Source organism: Falco biarmicus, chromosome 14 (assembly GCF_023638135.1).
Source record: "Falco biarmicus isolate bFalBia1 chromosome 14, bFalBia1.pri, whole genome shotgun sequence".
In the NCBI taxonomy this organism is placed as follows: domain Eukaryota; kingdom Metazoa; phylum Chordata; class Aves; order Falconiformes; family Falconidae; genus Falco; species Falco biarmicus.
Window position 1 is genome coordinate 3,361,131 of NC_079301.1, and position 17,573 is coordinate 3,378,703.

The following is a 17,573-nucleotide window of genomic DNA, read 5'->3' on the forward strand; positions in this document are numbered from 1 at the left end:
CACAGGGATGCACGAAGCTGAGCGGTTCTCCTGCCAGCTGGCCTGGTTTGGGGAAGGAGCGGCAGGGTCTGCCCGGCTCCCGGGGCCGCCGGTTTTACTTGTCTGCAACTGCCGGAGGGGCCATCTGGTGCCGCGGGAGCGGCCTTACCGACGGGCGCGGGCAGGGCCGATGACATCGTACCCAGCACACGACCGACGCCGCGCTAGAATCTGGGAATTTCAAGCAGTTACAGCCAGACCTCCCGAGGCCGGAGTCCGCCGCCTGCGGCCCAGCACCAACTTCCAGCCCCCGCCCCGCCGCGGCAGGGGCCGGCGTGCCCCGGCCCGGCCCCGCTCCGCCGCCTGCTCGCCCACCGCGGGCGCCGCGCCGCCTGCCCGTCCATAGCCGGGCGCGTTATGTACCTGACGGAGACCCGCACCGCTGCCGCCCTCCGCCCCGCCCGCCCCTCCGCTCCCTGCGCTGCGGCGGGGCACAGGTGCTCGTAGCGCTTGGGCACGTAGCGGAGCGCAGCGACCGCTAAAAACTCCCTGCGGCCGGGGGGCGGCCCCGCACCTACAGCGGGCCGGCCGCGGCCTTGCGCTGCGCCCCCCGGAGCGCCGCGGCACCCCCCGCGCCCAGGGCGAGCCCGCCCAAACTTTCCCGGGCCCGGGCGCACGAGAGGGAGTTTCCAGCAGCCCGTGAGCGGCGCGCGGCGGGCGGGCGCCCCTCGCGCACCCCGGCCCGGCCGGGCCGCCCCGCGGCCCAGGTGCTGCGGCCGGCGCTGCCCCGCCCCGCCCCGCCCGGCAGCCACTCGCCGAGGCCGCGCTGGAGGCGGGCGGGGCGCATTGGCTGGAGGGCGCTGTCACTCTTCCCCCCCGGCGGCGCTGGGGAGGGGTCTGGGCGCGCGGCTGGCGGCGGCCGCTGCGTGTGGGAGGGCGGGCGCGCGGCTCTGTTTTTAGTAGTACCGCACAGCGCGCGGCGAGAGTGCGCGCGCGGGGCGCGGGGCTGAGGCGAGCGGCGCCGCGGCGGGGAGCCGGGCTGGCCATGGCTGTCTCCGCGCCGCCCGTCATCGCCGCAACTTCCAGCGGCGGCGCGGGGGGCTCGGCGGGCTTGTTCCGGGCGGACCCGCTGTACTCCAGCCCCGCGGAGTCCCCGCGCCTCACCAACAGCCTCGTCAACAGTTTCCTCTCCGCCGGCAGCGGCGGGGCCGGCGCGGGCGGCGGCGGCGGCAACGAGTGTAAGATGGTCGACCTGCACGGGGTGAAGGTAGCCTCGTTCCTCGTGGAGGGGCAGGAGCTGATCTGCCTGCCGCAGGTCTTTGATCTCTTCCTCAAGCACCTGGTGGGAGGGCTGCACACGGTCTACACCAAGCTGAAGCGGCTGGATATATCGCCCGTGGTGTGCACGGTGGAGCAGGTCCGCATCCTGCGGGGGCTGGGGGCCATCCAGCCCGGCGTCAACCGCTGCAAACTCATCACCAGGAAGGACTTCGAAACTTTGTACAACGACTGCACCAACGCGAGGTGAGCCGCCAAACTTCGCTCTTCCTCCGCGCCGGCCGCCCGGGGCCGTGCCGGGGGGCGGGGGGGGGCCGCCGCGTCCCGTCTGTCGGTGTCCCCCCGCTCTCCCCGCGGTGGGGGGAGGGGGCGCCCCTCGGGGCGCCGGGCCGGGCCGGGGAGCGGGAGGCGGGCAGCCGGCCCGGGGAACGTGCCGGGCTCCCCCCAGCCCCGGGGTGGCCGGGGCCGCCGGGCAGCGGAGCGGGGCCGCACGCCGCGCTCGGACTTGTCCCCCGGCGGGGAAACCGTGCAGCTCCGCACGCTCCGGGGGCGCCGCAGAAGTTTCCTCCCTGGTCTTCCGCGGACGCTGCCGGCTCTCCTCAGGGCGGCCGGGGGCCGGGCGCGGGGGGCCGGCGCCGCTCGGGCCAACTGTTGCCGGGGCCGTGCCGGTGCGTGCCCCGTGGCGCTGCCCCCAGCACCGTGGCGGCCGCAGCCCCTGCCCCGCCGGTCGGCCCGCCCGGAGCGGGGTGTGCGCCCGGGGGGCCCCGCTGGGCCCGTACTGGGGTCACAGTCCCGGCCCGCGACATCGCAGCCGCTGCCTTTGGAGATCGTAACGATCGCGTGAAGGCGGGCGCTCCCCCGGGGTTCGCAGGAGCGGGGTGTGAGGGGTGGGGGCACCGTCGGGCGCGGCGCAGCGCCGCCCCGCACCCCGCCCCGCACCCCGGCCGTGCTCCTGCCCCTGCCCGGCGGAAAACTTGAGCGCAGCCGTGGTTCGGCAGCGCTTGCGGTGCGGGTCTGGCGTGCAGCCCGCAAGTGTGCAGTAACTTTGTTTTTTGCGTCGCGAGGTCTGACTGCTTAGCCTGGACGTGTTGGGTGGGTTGGTTTGGGTCTTTTTGGGTTTGTTTTTGATACTATTTTTAAATAACACCTTCAGTACGTGCTAATCTGGGGCCTGATCCTGTCCTCGCTGCGCTGAGCCCAAGCAGAGCTGACGGCCACTCGCCCATGGCGGTGTGTGTTTTGTTTCAGATCACTTTATGTTACAGGTGACACTTTAGAGAAGATGCTTGCGCTCGGTTCCTAGATCAGTTCATTTGAAGTAGGTGCTGCCTCTCTGCTCATGTTGCATTTCTGTAATGCCTTCTCCTGCTGCATGTTTATCTGGCTGCCGTGCACCTCTGTGACATCACGGTGCTGCCTTGTTAAAGTGATGGCCTTATGAGTAAGGTCTGAGACTAAAGTTATTTGAATAAAATTAATGTAAGGTTACTAAGGGACACGTTAAGCATGCAAGTGCTTCTCTGAAATGTTTCTGAACTGGACTAGCGTGAAAGTTAACCGTTGAAGAAGTCAAGTCAGTTTCATTCCTGTGACCGTGCCAAAGTTTCTCCTTAGGGGAATACAGGATCTGATTTAATGATCCAGCCTTTAGGTGCAACCTCATGATTTCTGCTCTCTTACAACCAATGATTTAAGATCCAGAAATGCTGAAGTGTTAAGTGGTTAAAACTTCTATTTCATGACGTCCTGTCCGTGTCCGTGTCCCGTCCCCCCCCTCCCCCCCCCCCCGCCCCGCATTTGACAAAGACTTACGGCCCTGATAGGATAAGAGAGTAAGTAATGAAGGGAGGCCACGGGAGCTGCGAGTGAGGAGCCCAGTGATGCTCCGAGAGGGTCTGAAGGGAGCAGTCAGTGGAACGAAGACCTTGTCAGAGGCTGAAGATACGGCGAGAGCACTGTTGAGGGGGGATCTAATAGGGCAGAAACATGTCTGAATGGAGTCAAAGCTCTCGACTGAGAACGTGCATTCAACACGTGTGTAATCACAAACTCTCCCTGCCTGGTTATGAAAACATTGTGTATTTTTACCTGTTCAGGAATAGCAGATCCCTTTACATTTACTAAAATATTTCTCATTTACTGAAATACTGCTCAACCGTTGCGTCTGTCTCTTGAAAATGTCACTGGTTCAAATAACGGACCGATATCAGTGTATTTTGCATTCACGGTTTCAGGTGTAACGTGTGATAAGTGTTATCAGCACATATGAAACTTTTCTCAAGTACTGTAACTTAACAATGTTAATTGTATCCCATCATGCTAATTGAATGCTTATTTTTTTTACATTTTATTTACAGGTTATTTTTTTCCCTTGAACAACCCATACTTAATGGGAGAATATGTTGGGTAAAAATAGCTGAATACATGAGTGATCTAGGTTTTGTTTGCTGTGAAGTGACCTGGGAACCACTGCAGTGCATGGTACCAAACAAATAAAACATGGCATAACTGTTTCAGCTATACATGTGGTATTGAGGTTCTGTACCTGGGATGGAACGTCTTGAAAAAATGTGGTCTTTTAGAAGCAAAGCCTTCGATGTGTATTGTTCCACCGCATGGCTCGAGTATTACTTTCAACTCGGAATATCATGCGTTGCTCTTGCAATATATACATACATCCATATCTGTTTGTTTAATTTATTTATAGAGATTTAGGTATATATTTGAATACTGTAGAAATACTGCGTTAAACTCGAGAGCTGCCAGAAAAAAGCAGTAAGAAATGCTGGCTATCATTGTTCTCAGTGTTAGCTGACTTCTGAAAGTCAACATCTCATATGTTATTGTACACTTTTAATTATATTTTTAATTGCAATGTGAACCATCTAGAACTGAAATAAAGAGAAATTCTGCTTAATTCTTTGCATTTTTTTTTAGCTGGGCTTGTCTACAGAGCGCATAAGAGCTGCAGAGATATACCTGCAAGCGAAAGTTGGGTTTTTTTGTATGTTTATGATATAGGTGACTAGTGTAACATACATCTGGCATCTTTGACCTTTGCATTTTTTTAAGGAGCACACATAATTTTCACTTATGTGTAAACCAAATGTTCCTAACTTTGGTTGTTGTTAGCCATTATCATGTAATCTAATTTGGAAGCAAGGTTTGTAAAAGGAAACTAACCGTTTGTTTCATTACAGGTAGCATCTTCAAGTGAATATGAGTACAACATATTTACAGAATTTGGTTAATGATTTGCAATACCTTAGATTATTAATTATGGACGTGTGTTTAATTTTAGTAGTAAAGCATAACGTTTACTTAAAGTGTAAAACTATAATGAGGTTTTACTGAAAGATGAAACTTAATGCTGTAGTGAGAACATTCTTGTGATACATCACTTCTTAAAATCGGATTTATATGACTATGATTATAACCTGTTCTACAGGGTTTCTGTGTCTGGTGGGTGCTGCTGGTTACTGAAAAAGCATAGTATTGGTCTGGATTATTCAGTAAATAGTAAGAATATTTCCCAGAAAACATTTTTTTCAGTACATGGCTTATTTTTTGTGCTTTAAAGTATCCAACTAAGCTAATATTTTTGTATTACACTGGCTATTCACAAACAGTGAAAGGCTTTGGAAAGGAATTTAAGCAGTAAACGCAGACATTTTATTTTATGAGATAATGAGGGTCTAGTCATGTTGTCTATTAAAAGCTATCCTATAGTCAGCAATACTCTGTCTTTTATTAGGAGAACGATGTCAAGATTATAATTAAAGCAATCCAGTCATGTAGCTCTGCACAGAGCTTCCTTGTGTATTGATTTTTAAATGTGGACATCTGATTATATAAACTTCTTTGACAAAGTTAATATTAAGTATGTGTTCAGACTTGGCAAACTTGTGAATTTTTGAAGTGCTAGCATGTTTAATTACTCCCCCCCCCCAAAAAAAAAAAAAAAAAAAAAAAAAACCAACCCAAAAAAACCCCCAGTTTCTCAGTTTCCTTTTCTTTGGAGAGGAGACTCACTTAAAACGTTCTCGAGAGAGATCACAAACACCGTGGATTCTGCTAGAGATGCAGAAAAGAATTTTTCCACTCTCAGAGCAGATTAATTATACTTTTGGAAAAATCCCTTTCTTTTTGGACATCTTGAAATCTGTGCTTGTACAAAACTACTAAAATACTTGAATATTTTCATCAGATGCATATGTAATCTGGAGAACCCTTGATTAAAATTCCCTTCTTTTTTCATAGCAATAGAGCTCCCCATTTGAAGTGTAACATGCTTTTCCTCCAAAATGGAGTATTTGTATGTTTCCTGCATGTGTATATGCATAATACATATGTAATTTTCTACTGAGACTTCTACAACTGAAAAATACTCTGTTTTTGTAGCAAAGACAAAAAAGCTAAACAATTAGGTATTAATGATATTCTTGTTGCATATTCAAAAGGTCTTTGCAAGCATTTCTTCTCCTTTTTTTCTTTTCACCATTTCAACCTGCAGAACTCTTCACTGTCACTTCAAATCACACAATTCTACGAAGATAAAACAACATTTAAACTCATTTGCTTTGGGAGGGAAATTGAGCATTTGCACCCAATAAGCCTGATTGTGGAACTGCATGCAAATTGTGTTTTGATTTATCTCTTTTGCACTTTTTTCCATTTGAATTGATCTTGCATTAATTTTGCCAAGCGGCTCTGTGAGGCTGCAGATGTTGCCCTGTGTTTAATAAATCAATGAGACAGATCTGAATGAATCACTTCAGATGGATTCTCTGCTCGGTTTGATGTCTAGATGTTATTCTTAGCTTGTTATCATGACAGATGCATTAATGTTCCCATACACTGCCAGCAATGTCAAAGAGATTGAAGCTTTTAAAGTGGCGGTATCCCCTTTTCCCCTTTCTGTTGGAATAACTAAATTGCCTTTAGGAGTAGGTTGAAATACAAATTTAATCATGGCATCGTTGTGGGGAAGATGCTAAACTTCTAATCATATTATAACACAAAGCCAGGCAAATACAGTTTCATACAGAATGATTAATTATTCCAAAAGAGTGGAGATCAATATTAAAATCTAAACATAGGATAGCTCCTTAATAGAGTAACCACTTTCTCAGCATTAATATTTCATTGTAATAGGAATGATCCGAATAAATAATATAGCAGTAGAACATGTTAAAAGTGTTGCTATAAATAGAATATCATTGTATCCAAATTGATTACAGGCTGAAGTAAGGCTTTCTCTTTTCTTTTATTTTTTGTAAAAAAAAATAAAAAAATAATAGTTTTCTTTTTAAGTTAAATACATCTGGATTCAACATCTGTTAGGTTTAAAATACAATACTTGGTTTTTATGTTTCTGTTACTACTTACCATTTAGTACTAGATATGTTAGAAAAGTTGTCGATCACCATCAATTTCTGATCTGTATAGTCTGGTATCCATTATCTTGGAGCAGAACCTGTGGAACGCAAATCATAAAAGAGACTGGAATGTGTCTGTGTGGAACAGTTCTAAATTCTGGAAAAGATTTCACAAAGTGTGAAGTACTCTGCCATGAATAATGAAGATCTATTTCCCATGTAGGCTACGCACAATTTTTAGTGGCTTTTATTCCTTAGCATTTATTAAACCACTTGTAATCTTCCTTGTTTTTCTTCAGAAGATGAAATAGTATTCTGTGAATTGCTTCAGTCATTTTGTTAAACCTAATCTCTTTCTCTTTATGACACCTTATTGTAATGTTAAAAATTGTCGTGAATATTCCTTTTCCTTATCGCTCCCCCAAACAGAAGAACTTTGACTTTTTGTCATTAAGGCTTCTGAGAATAAATTGGAGAAACTGGCTGTAACAGATCTAGATTTATGTTGGCATTCTTGGTATTCTTGCTCCAGTAGTTCCAATTTGATAAGGGAAACAATATATGTAATAGAAATTCACAGTTTATTCAAATGAGTTTAAGCTTTAGCATTGTTACATTTGCCTTTCTTTCACCAATATATCAATGTGTGGCAATAGCATTATACTTAGAAAAGCTCCAGAAGTGACGAGCTCTGTAGATGGGATGTAGTTCTCACACTGGGGCTATGGTTGGGCACGCAGCCTCTGTGTGTTTGTGTGCTTTTGTTTCAAAGGCAGGTGAAAATCCCCTTCGGTAGAAATGAGGAACACGGCGAAAATCACCGAATTAGAACATAGTGTTACGTTGTGTGGCAGTGACATTAGAGTGAGAAATAGTATCTACCTTCCTTGGTATTTGCAGAAAGTATTTAAAATGAGCATTCTGAGATGTTTTGCAGATTTCCATCTTGTTTATTTCATCACTTACAGGCTGGAGTTGGTGTTGTGTAAGAGCTGTTTTTCAGTGTCAATATTAAAAAGGTGTTCAACACTGGGCCGTGAAGTCCCTGTTTTGACTTTGCTGAGGTGAACCTTTCATGTCAGTGGAAGTTTGCCAGAACAAGGGCAAAGAACGTATGTTTCTAGGATCTGAGCCCTTCTCATCATAGGTGGGACATGTTTACTTAAAACTCGCGTTTGGAAGAATTATGTTCCTCCATACGTTTTTGGGTCTAATCTTGTTCTTGCTGAATGTAGGATCTTTAAACTTTTCTGTGCCTGTTCCAGAAATGATACTTTTGGATCTTCTGAAGTTAGGAACAAAATTATCCAAATACGTAGTTTAAAATACCTAGAAAGTTCCCATCTAGTTTCTTTTATAAATTTTTGTGTGATTGTCAGTGTAGTAAAACCCTGTAGGTGTATGTAAATGCAACACTTTATAATGATTATTTACATAAACAATACTAATAGCAAAACCAAACATAATGAGGATACTTCAGAGTTATTGCTGTCTGACATGCTGCTTTGGTGTAAGTTAAGGCAAGATTTTTATATGTTATAATTAAGCATGCATTACCAAGCACAAGTACACTAGTTAGTAATGATTCTTAGTAATTTAGATTTATCCTGCTAGATATTAGAACTGCCCCTTGGGGCTACACGATTTTGATCTTTGTTCCCTCTTGGTCAAGCATGGTTATCCGAAGTGACTTGGTAATGGGGTTTCCCTTCGCCCCTCATTCTACAACCTGTAAGAAACACCGATACCTATTAACCGATGCACTTTGATACCTGCCCCAGCAGTTGCCAATATCTGAATCCTGTAAAACATGAATTCATTTGCTTTCTTTTTGGTAGCACAGCTATGTTGTTGTGTTGTGTGTGTGTATGTATAAAATTTATTGTCGCTAGCAAACATGAGGAGATTATATTTCCTTGTCAGTACATCTTGACCTGCTAAGCCCATTTTGCTCGTTAAAATATATTGTGTCAGAGCCTTTCCTGACTCAGTTACAAATACCACTTCCCCAAAAAGTAAGAACCTGAACAAATGAATAGTGCTTGCTTTATTACTGTACAGTGGCTTAAAGTTTCATGTTTAGCAGTGTATATTGTTGTGTATATGTTAAGGTATAAAATGTTTGATTGCATTTGTGTCTGATCTTATCAAGTTTCTGGAAATTGATATCTGGTAACAGCATTTAACCTACATCTAGTCTATCTGCTGTCTATGTGATGGGCTAAAAAGAAAAAGTAGTATTGATCTGTCGCTGAATTAAAGTTTGAAATCGGCAACAGCATGAGCACAAAAGGTTTTTTTATGACTTCTCAGCTTGCCATTGATCTACCAGTTTTATTGCATTCATTATTTATTAAAAGAATTTGCAAGCTAAACATAACTTAAGCTAGTTTGCACACAGGGACTGCACTTAGGAAATTGAATGGAAATTGCATTAGAGATGAACATCTGTGCTATTTTTCCACTCGTGTGTTTATGGGTTTGTATAAAAGGTGTATTGGATTAACAGTTATAACCATTATAGCTTGCAGCAATATGTTAGAACCCTAAGCATTTAGTAGTTGTTTAGGAGGGAGACTCTTTTTACTTATACTAAAAAGTATGGTAATGCCATCACAAACAGTTCTTTTATTGGATTATTCTTTATTAATGGGATTTTTACTAGTAATGTGTAAAACTTGAGGTATCTAGCTGTATTATGCATGTGTTCTATTATCTATGCTACATAAAGCTCCATTAATACTGTGATTAATTGAAGGTTTCTAGTGACAGTATTAGTTAAGGATTTGGCACAGACACTGAAGTATTGAAATGAAATGTATTTTATAATACGCGATAGGAATGTAAGTACTGAAAAGATCCTTAGCACATGTTCCTCCAGATTTTTGATAGCAATTCAACTGTCTCTGTCCTTGAGTTAGATAGTTCTCAGTCCTTCTTGAGTTAGATAGTTTCTGTGATGTGTCAGTGAATCAGGTGAAAATTTTAAATACTTTGGTATCTTTTTCCACTTCAGTTAACAAGTTCAGTTGCCCTCCCCACTAGCTGTAGTTGTGTGTGACACACATAGTGTAGGGTAAACCTGAAATTTTGAGGTCATCTCCTGTATTGATTTTAGATTTTTTAAATTGTATTTTATTTTAGTGCACTCTTCCTATAAAATAAATTATTTTGCTTCAATACCTGATGGCTAAATAGGGAAAAAGAAAGGAAAAATTACTTTGGGGGTTTTGGGTGAAAAGTATATTTTTAGAAGCAAGATGTTACCTATTTTATTTGGTCTAAAAGTATGTACAGTCTAGTCTGTTTATGACTAGAATGTACTGAAGTATGTAAAGTTCTGCATCATCAGTGCACTTTCAGTTATTCTATTCAAAACTCAACCTGATACATCTCGCCAGCTTGTAAGGCTGTTAAGGGTTTCCTGTGCTGAGAAGCAGAAATGTTCCTCATGCCCGAAGGTTGTGCTTACTCCTTTGGATGCCACTTCTACTTTTTTTGAAAACTTTTTTTTTTTTTTTTAAATTAATGGTCTCGGTAGAATGAACCCATTTGACTCCTAATAGTATTTGAATAGAGGTAGGTCTGATTTTTAGTAGAAAGAATCTCAATACTATTTTTCCATATAATTTTTCACTCACTTTTACATCTTCCTCACTGTTGTTCCCAGCCATCGGCTCCTGTGATCATAGTTTCCTTTCAGCTACCCTGTAAATAGAAGTTAGATACGATATGGGATTTATGTAATTGATACGTACGCACACATGCTGATTGATGTAATATACGTGCATATCTAGTGCATTTTAAGCTAAGTTTTGCTATTATTCCAAAGCCTCTCTCCCAAACCATGGAAATAACTTCGATTTTTGGAGAATTTTGTATACATAAAGTGAGAGGCTTTGGACTAATCCAGAAATTTAGTTTAAATTGCATTTGCTATCAATATGAACTAAATTTCCTAAATGAGCTTACATGGCTATATGAGCTATCTTGCTGCCCTTACTTAAAAAGGCTTGATTTTTTTATTATTATTATTATTTTTTTAATACTTGTCATAGCCATGTAAGTGAGTAACATTCTGAGCATGTAATTTTATTTCTGTCTAGTCTGTGGCAAGAGAACTTCTAGCTTGGGATGCCATTGTGGTACTTTCAACCAACACAACTCGAGTCATTTTCCTCTCTTGTTTCCAAACCTGTATGGGCAGTGGAATTAGATCGCTTTATTTAAAAAGTTTATCAACGTTATTTCACACTATATGTGTACAGCGTTCCAGATCTAATGTGTTTCTCAGAATCCCAGAACTGCTGAGGTTGGCAGGGTCCTCTTGAGATCATCTAGTCCAACTCCTCTGTTCAAGCAGGTCAGCCTAGAGCTGAGTGTCCAAAGCTGTGTCCAGTTGGATTGTGAGTATTTCCAAGTATGGAGTCTCTCAGCCTCCCTGAGCCACCACTTTACAGAATAGAAATAACTGTGCTGAGGAAGAGAGATTTTATTAGCATTTATTGGGATGACTGGATTATGTGGGAGATGTTGAAGGTACGAGTGGATGTCATGGCTGCCCACTGACATGGCCACTGCCCCACCACCGAGTCGCTCAAGCAAACCAGTACAGATGGATACTCTGCTGCTGTGTTTGTCTTTACCCGAGCAGAGTGTGAGTTGTAACCCGCTGAGCTGGCCGTGTCATATTCAGATTTTGCTTTCTCTGTCTCACAAATGTTTCCTGAAATCCTATATGGGTGTGCTGATGGGGCGACCTGTGTTATTCCTTACTGCTATCTGAAAAGGAATATTTGTTTGTCTGTAATTTAAATAAAAAGAAAAAAAGTGTCTGTAAGAAAGCTCTTAGCACAGCCGTTGTGCCAGTAGGGGGATTTAGTTACCTGTATGTTACAGTAATTTAAGAGTTGCTAATTAAAGAAGGTCAAGCTAGTTTAAAGAAAAAATATTTTGAGCTTCATTTAGAACTCCTAATGAGTATATTTAAAATACTACACAGTATGCTTTTTCATACACATGTAGTGGTTGTTTTTGCCTAGTAGAAGTTTTATGTGATACCTAATAGACTGCTTTTAAGTTAATCAGAAAATGTCCTGTGTCTGTGAAACGTTATCCCTGTTGTTTTTTGTGGAGTTGATGAAGGCACTTTGCTTCTGTGCTGCAGGTCTCTGGAGCTGCCTTGTCTTGTCCTCAAACTGTTAAATGTTGTGTGCTGAAGGAGAGTCTTCTAAAAATCTTCTGAAAAGATCTGAGATAATGCTGAAAAATAGAAGTAGGAAAAAAGTCTTTCCAATGAGACTTAATACCGTGTTTAAAAAAAAACCACCCAAACCCAAACAAAACAGCAGCTCAGCCCTCCCCACCCCCAACAACAAAAAACCCCAAACAACAAGGTAGTAAAATGCTGGTGGGTAGAAAACAGAATATGAATACTGAAATGGGACCGGTGGTAATGATCTCACTGTTGTCTTGTCGCTGTTGCATGAGCTTGTTACTGAAATAGGTATTTGTAGGTCTGTGGAGTGTTTTGTAGGCTTGTAAGGCTTTATTTGGTGTTTTTTATAGGGCAGTTTATGTATCTGATAGGTGTCATCTTAAAATACTTTGAGTTGAGCATCTCATAATTAAGAGATCATTTTTACCTGCTCCATGGTAGTTCTGACTACTTTGGAGAGAATGAAATAAGAAAGTGATGTGTCGGTGCACTTTGTGCTTTTGTTATGAGACTTGCTAAGTATTCCATATGTACTTCTGCTCCCCTGCTGCATTGCACATGTATGTGGCACAGCAGCGTGCTGCGCGCCAGCTCTGGCTTTACCTTTGTGGAAGGGGTGATGCACCATGCTCAGTGTCGCAGCCACAAAAGTGCTTCTTTTGGAAGGAGCCCTCAGAAGAGATTTGGCTGGAATGGTTACTACAACATGCTGCAAGCCTTGCTCTCCCATAGTCAGAAGTGCTTAGGAAGCTTAATTGATCCTGCTGTTGTACACTAGAACTAAGATTTCTTGTCTTGGGTCAGAACCATAATCACTGTCGCTTCTTTCTACTCAGTTTTTATAAATTGCCTTACTTGTTGCACAACTGATCTTTGGTTCAAACAAATCTGTCTATTCCTGCTGGAACTCCAGGAAGTTTCTGTCTTGCAGTTTCATAAAACACTTCCTCTTGCATGTTAAGCTAGAGGGCTTTTTGATCATTCAGTTATCTTGCCTTTTTTAAATATATTTTCTTCAAAATCTTACTCTCCCCCTGGCCCCAACCAGCAGTCCTCTAATAAACTGTTTGTTCCACCTTCTCAGTTGTTAATCCTTAAAAGTTTACAATTTTAGGTTTTATTGTTACTGACTGAAAAAATTAACCCTTTTATATACTGGGAGAAGGTATTAATGTCAATGTGGAAACAAACCCCCCCGCATTTGTGATATATTTATTGTAGACATCTCTACTGAATAATGTAGTGACTGTTGCAGAGTGTTTCAGAGTATGGCAATAGGCTGTTAAATATGTTTTTCAGAATTCTTGTTCTCTGAATTAAGATACGACAAGTGGCTGAGTTCTTAATGCTGGTGTATTCTGATCCAGATAGAAACTCCTTATAAGAAGTTTTTTTATCCATTCATGTGAAATTTATGATAGTATAAGCTCTGGATTTTTGGGGTATTTCCAGACTTAGCTTAACAGAAGCTTAAACGCCTGGCAGGGCTGAGCATCTCTGCTGCTAAGTCTGGCATGTCAGCCAGCTATGTTAGGGTTTTCCTCTACCAGGACTGCATTTGATTTAAATGGTGTGTTTTATCAGATTCCAAATCATTTTGGTTTGGTTTGGTGTGTGTGGGGTTTTTTTTTTTTTTGGTAGTTAGATAGGTCTTGTTGCATTGATTGGTTTCTCTTAACCTACAGCAAGTTGGTCTGTTTCTGTGTACTTTTCTGATGTTTGTCAGCCAAACAAAAGTGAGGAAACTTGCTTATCCTGGTTGTCCTGTACGTGCATGTTACTAAAGGTATGTGAATGTTGTCATGCTCCCAGTGCCTCTCAGTTTGCTGAGGTGGGTGGATGGTTTGAGGAGGTGCGGGGATTTGTCTGTGGCTGTTGTGCTGCCAGTGTCAGGTAGTAATAGGTGCTCCATCCATCTGCTTTCTAGGGGGGACGACAGGGAAAGACACAAGAACATCACACACAGCATGTTGAGCTGACCTGATGCTGCTGGCTCATGGTGAAGTTGTGTCTCACAAAGTGTAAACCCTTAATAGAAGCTGGTTATCGATTTGCAGGGAGAAGGAAGGGAGGAACAGGGAGGCTGAGTTGGTAGATGCAGTGTTTGGGATTTCTGAATGTTAAAAGGCTTGGACTGCAGATAGTGTGCTACAGCAATTGTCCTTCAGCACCTGCATGGTCAGTCGGGAAGGGTTGAAGTTGTTATGCATTGTGTGCAATAGGCTGGTATAACCAGAACGTGTTAGGATTGCTGCAAGAGAGCTGGTGACGTGTATGCTGCATGCAGCATACCTTGAATTTACTGCAGAAATCCTTGCTGTGGCCATTCTGTGATTATCTCCACCCTCCCTGTCCTCTGCAGCCACAGAAATTCTCTTTGACACCTTCAGGTACTTGTGGAGGTGTGGCTACACCACCTCATTTTTCATGTCATCTAGCTTGATCTGTCATTGACGATAACAACATGATAACTAAATACATATAGCATTCCATTGTAGGCAACTGCAGGTTTCATTTGTTGTGTGGAATGGTCACTGAGTTGTCTTTCAAGTGTAAAATGTTCCTTAAGATATTCTTGACTGTATTTTGATAAGAAGGTTTAGTAGATCCTCTCGCCTTGTAAACATATTTTTTTTTCTTCTTTGTTTTGGTTTTTTTTTCACCTCTGAGCACCTATTTTGGGGAAAGTTGTTGGTTTGGAGGGTTTTTTGATGCTGCTGCTCATTTTTCTGCTTGCTGATTAGAAGTTCTTTTTTGGCATCCTATGAACACAGAGTAGTTTATCTGATGATGTCACGTCATTTCCAAAATAATCCCCTTTGATGTCTAGTGTTACGAGAATTTGAGTGGTAGTAAACAAATCCACAGACAATAAGTGGGCAAAGAACACTTTTATTTAAGTGCTTAGGGTGATTACTTGACTGTTCTGTTACTTGACTGTGGGAAAAACTGGAATCTAACTTTTCCCGCTGTTGATTTTTCATAATGCCCTATTCCAAAACAGTGGTTTCAGCCGGCCTTTTTTCAGAGCAGATAGTGTTTCTGTTCAGTTCATTGTGTACCTTGGAGTGATGCCGTTGAGGGTCTTAAAACATATCTGGTCAATGGTGGTCAGAAACTGACCCAACTGAGTCCTGGGATAGAAAGAAAAAGGTCCAGGAGATTTAACACTGAAGGTACTTTAAGTGTTTTTGACTCAGTTGAAGAACGTGTTAATATTTGGCTCTAAGCTTTCTGTGCAGCACTACAGAGGAGACTGAATAAACGTGAAGGCTTTGGATCTCATGGGAAGGAGGAGATTGCTTTGTCCTTTTGACCTCATTGCAGATGAAATTCTGCAATGGAACCGTTACAGAACCAGAGTCTTTCAATTGATTTTGGTGGTTTTGGATCAGGAGCACAGAAAGCAATCAAAACTTAAGTGCATATCCATGAACTAATCTTTAAGTCACTTTGGTCCACACCAGGAAACATTTTCTGCAAATTCAGAAGTGGAATAATGCAAGAATCCTTTGGAAACAAGTTGTATCCCCTGTATATAGCTAATATCATGTTTGAATAGATTTTAATTACTCTCAAGTCCATGTACTCATATAGACAATAAGCACACAGAAAGTACATAGTGGAACCCCAAAACACTCAGGTAAAGAACTTCTGTGTATTTGAATTCTTGTGATGAAAGGCACTACGCAGGCTAGAAGTAGTAAAGAGTCAGTAAATGTGTGCTTGTGTTCCCTGGTAAACTCTTTCCAAGAATAGGGGATTACAGGGGGTTTATGCAAAACTGTATAGAAATTTTCACTTTTCTCATTGTGGAATGTCTTCACCAATGGTGATAAATAGAAAATATTTTTGGTAGAGTGAATACTATGAACTTATTTACTGTGCATATGTTGTATGTTGCTGATATTCAGAAATCCTTTCTTAGTCTCCAGTATATGAAATACTGTTATGCTTGATTTTTATTATTTTTAATCAAGGAAGCGGAATTTAGTATTTCAAGTAGAGGTGACTGCATGTGAAGACTAGTGGAGAAAAAATACTACGCACCTTAACTTTTTAAAAAGTAGGAAACTGGTAATTATTATGTGCTTAATAAGCATGTACATATTATAAAGTTTACAGTATCATAGGTAGCATCCTGGATATTCAGTCAACTCTTGATTTATCCTTGCAGGTACAATTCAGAAAAGTCTTGATTTTTGATAGTTATTGATTCAAGTTCTTGAACATGTTAAAATCAGTTTGTTCTATGGTAACCGTCCAGTTGAAAATGTATTTCAGGAGAGTATTTGAAACGAGTATCTAAGAGACTTTACTTCTGGTCAAGGCCTGTTGATTCTGTGTTCCAAAGCAGTAGCAGTCTTGCAAAATGCGAGGAACTGTTCATCACTGGTATTCACTAATGGAAGTAGAAAAACTTTTAACTTTTCTCAGGCTGAGACTGAAAACGTGATAAAGGGTAAACCACCAAGTACCTGTATTTATGAATACTGCACAGGTTTAAATCATGGTCAGTGATTAGCACTTTACACACGCACCTGATTTTTCTGGGAAATGCTATGCGCTTTCTGAACGGGAATGGCAGTTGGTGGACTATTTATTACTCATTCTGGTTTTGGAGGAAAATTCGGCCTTCTATGTCATTTAGACTTTGTGACATATGTAGCCTCCCAGGGCCTAATGACTTGTCTGCAGATGGGCTGTTATTTATTACAGTCATGTAGAATAAAATTGATTGTCTTCTAAAATTAATTTTTCATTTGCCTCCAGCTCTGCTTTAATAGAGGACACACAGTTGCCTGTTTGCAGAAATACTGTTTAATCACATTAATATCTCAGCCCCCCAGGCCGGTGAAGATAATTGTACAAACGAACAGCAAAATCTGTATCTTTAACTTCTTTTTATGATTAAATTATGCAAATGACTTATCTCCTGCCCTTCTAAGCACTAATCATCTAATTAGGAATGATGTGTTAAAGGGATGGTTTTGAATCAGGAGAAGGGGAGAATGGAGGAAGCAGAAAATGGGACCTGACAATGAAACTGCTGAAGGTACTGTAGCGGTACAAGATAAAGCTGTGTATTTGGTCAAAGAGCAATAATAAAGGCTTGTTGTGCTATTTCTAGTCTTGCTTTAGTGATCTTTTTTTTAACAGTTTAATTCTTCTGTCCAATCTTTGCCCATGATTTTCCATATTAACTTGAAATTAAATGATTAAGGTTCAGGAATTTAGTCACTTACTATGTTTTCTTCCAGTTCTCATAAACAAGATAGCGCAAGTGTGTCTATTTGGCTTCACTAGTAGTGTGGTTTGAAAGACAGAATGCATGTATTGGTAGGGGTATTTTTATGAAAGTACTTGTTCTTATACTTCCTAGGTGTCCTGAGCCAATCAGATACTTCTATTCACGTATCTCAGTCTCTCTTTTTTGAATACTTAACTGTTGGTTAAAACCCCCTGAACCCTTGTCTTCGAATATGAAATTGCAAGAAGTGCCCAGCTAAACAGTGGCCATATTTTTGGTTAAGTCCTGTGCCTACTTTGGGGATTCCTTTGAGATACGAGTGAGACTGCTTAAATTTAGATGTTTAGATGATCATAAATTTATATTGAGCATTTGTATGCAGCAGAATCATGCCTTGATCTCTCCAAGGGCGTACAGTCTTATTTTCTATGTTTTCTATTTTGTGAGTTGATTCTGTGTGTGTGGTGTG

At 42.5% G+C, this 17,573-nt stretch overlaps 1 protein-coding gene across 4 annotated transcripts in view; it reads left to right on the top strand.

Annotated features, from left to right (window-relative positions):
- The first annotated feature begins 905 nt into the window (after positions 1 to 905).
- Positions 906 to 17,573, top strand: part of DACH2 (dachshund family transcription factor 2) — a 310,886-nt gene continuing 294,218 nt past the window's right edge. For 2 of the 4 annotated variants that reach the window (XM_056359330.1, XM_056359331.1), the window contains exon 1: positions 906 to 1,503. In XM_056359330.1, coding sequence (XP_056215305.1) covers positions 1,025 to 1,503 — 479 coding nt within the window. In that variant the 5' untranslated portion in view covers positions 906 to 1,024. The remainder of the gene's footprint in view (positions 1,504 to 17,573) is intronic. The other 2 variants (XM_056359332.1, XM_056359333.1) reach the window with 1 other exon arrangement.